This window comes from Microtus oregoni, unplaced genomic scaffold (genome assembly GCF_018167655.1).
Source record: "Microtus oregoni isolate MIOR12 unplaced genomic scaffold, Mior012 000050F_001, whole genome shotgun sequence".
Taxonomy (NCBI): Eukaryota; Metazoa; Chordata; class Mammalia; order Rodentia; family Cricetidae; genus Microtus; species Microtus oregoni.
The window spans coordinates 496,985-499,338 of NW_024543225.1; the positions used below are offsets into that span (position 1 = coordinate 496,985).

The window sequence follows — 2,354 nt, forward strand, 5'->3', positions numbered from 1 at the left end:
TAGAATGTAGAAACAGGACTTTCTCAGGAGCAAGGACTTCCCCAATATTTTATAGTTAAAATAATACCTAGGTTTTGGAAATAATTTATAAAATTAAAAAATAAGCAAAATTGTTTTATCCAAAGTATGTAGGAATTCTAAGAGTACAACAGGGCTAGGTGATAAAAACTAGGTATTTTACTCACCCAGGTAACATTTCCCTCCTTAGAGGCAACAGTTGAGTTAAGAGTCTATGCAGTATAATCCATTATATATATTTTTCTGTTATTTTACATCCATTTTTGCACCTTGCATTAACACTGCTTGTGCTAAGTGGTATGTGTAGTTGCACAACCAGAGAGGGCATGGTTCTGATATCCTTTGTTAACTCTTGTTAACCCAAGTAGTAGAAACCAACCCTGTTGCATCCGTGTGTGTGTGTGTGTGTGTGTGTGTGTGTGTGTGAAAGAGAGAGAGAGAGAGAGAGAGAGAAGAGAGAGAGAGAGAGAGAGAGAGAGAGAGAGAGAGAGAGAGAGAGAGAGAGAGAATAGTAACTCCCCTGGTAGGGCTCTAGAGTTAACATCTTCGTACCATTGAGGCACTTATTTGATGATATTTGTTTCCTCTGCCAGTTAAAAACTTAAAAGGCAAGACAATTCTCAAATACAATAGGTAACAGCAGGGGAAAATCTCAGCAGCCAGATGAGCTGATGAAGAAAGATAATTCATTAAAGGTGGGGAAACAACACATACAAACATATACAGACACGGGGAGGGGAGGAGAAGGGAAGGGGAAGAAAGGAGAACAAGAGAGGGAGGGAGAAGTAGAGGAAGAGACAGAAATGGAGACTAGAGACAGACAGAAACTAAAACAGAGACAGAGATGCACACAGAGAGAAAGATCCTCAGTAAAGTCGAATGGGAATTTTAGAAGCTGAAGTCAGGGCTGGGGATTTAACTGTCTCCTCTCTGAGGTATCTCTTCTCTCTATTTTAGGGTTGATAATTTTGAACAAAGACAGGGAGGCTGATAGACCCAAAACTTTGATGTGAATATGTACTGATCTGGTCATTTTCAGACTGGTTCCTCAGTAGTAGAGCCCTGCTGGCAGAAGAAAAAGCCAGTCCTTTAGACCTTTGTTTCAGGTCAGGAATGTGAGGAAGCCAGAAGTTTGTCATCTTTCTTATATATTCATGCTCTCTTTCCCTGTCTGTCCTACCAGTGATCTTTCTTTCCCAAACATCAAGAAAATGAAGAAGCAGGATGGTTCACAGACCATGTTAGTGATCTATAGAGTTAGGCAAAAGAGAGCTGCTCATCTGTGTGGCTGTGCCCCATTTTGCTCTTTTGAGGAAACAATTGAAGGAAGCAGTGGAATCTTCTCATGTACCTTGATCACATGTTTTAAACCCCCATAGCTAATAAATCCCAAGACCAGTTGGCACTTGCTGGAATGAATAGATTTTGGACTTTTCAGATCCTGCTCACTTTTATAGCAATGTTTCATTATATAAAACTAAGCTCTGGATGATTCACAGGTCTAGAAAAGCATCTGAAATGTGCAAGCACACCTAAGCAAGTGATGATGGGAAATCAGTTCTTACAAGATGGAACAGCAGGTACAGAAATGTTATGGTTGGGTGAAGTATAGATAAGAACTAACAAAGTACCTGAAGAAAAATCCTACAAAAGTTTTTACCTACAGAAGACCAAGATGGCTGCGAGAATCACCACTTTCCTCAAGAATGCCTGGGCGAAAGAGCCGGTGCTGGTGGTGTCCTTCTCAGTCTGGGGCCTCGCTATAATTATGCCCATAATCAACCCCTACACCAAGTATGCTTCCATGATCAACCAGGCAACACCCTACAACTACTCAGTCCCTGTACGAGATTATGGGAACATGCCCGATGTGCCCAGCCACCCCCAGGACCATCAGGGCCCAAGCCTGGAGTGGCTGAAGAACCTGTGAATACTCCTGCTAATGAAAGAGGCTCCTTCCCTGTTGCCCCCCAATAAAAAACAAAAAACCAAAAAAAAATTTATCTACAAACATTAGGAGAGTTGTTAGAAGTTTGAAAAAAGGTATTTTGAATAGGTAGATAAAGGTGCTTTTAGAAGCCATAAGGATGGCACATGAAAACATCAGTGTCACTGATAGGCTATCTCTTGGGTATGTTGCTCTCTAGGGAAACCTCTGAAGTCACATACTAATAGGCTATTGCTGTTGTTGCTTTTATGACAGAACTAGATGTTAAGTCACTTTTTTGTTATTGTAGACATGACAATGGGATCTCTAGTTGAAGAACATAGAGAAATCTAATTTGGACTGAAGAGGAACTTTGCTTCCAGCTTGTTAACATGCTCACTATTAGAAG

General features: G+C 40.8%; 1 protein-coding gene across 1 annotated transcript; it reads left to right on the forward strand.

The window, feature by feature from the left end:
* The first annotated feature begins 1,693 nt into the window (after positions 1-1,693).
* Positions 1,694-1,948, forward strand: LOC121436655 (NADH dehydrogenase [ubiquinone] 1 alpha subcomplex subunit 3-like). The gene has a single exon (XM_041636665.1). The coding sequence runs from the start codon at positions 1,694-1,696 to the stop codon at positions 1,946-1,948; it is 255 nt and encodes an 84-aa protein (XP_041492599.1).
* The last annotated feature ends 406 nt before the right edge of the window (positions 1,949-2,354 follow it).

Excerpts from the sequence above, each read along its gene's own strand:
- LOC121436655 (XM_041636665.1), top strand. The coding sequence starts at position 1,694 with ATGGCTGCGAGAATCACCACTTTCCTCAAGAATGCCTGGGCGAAAGAG.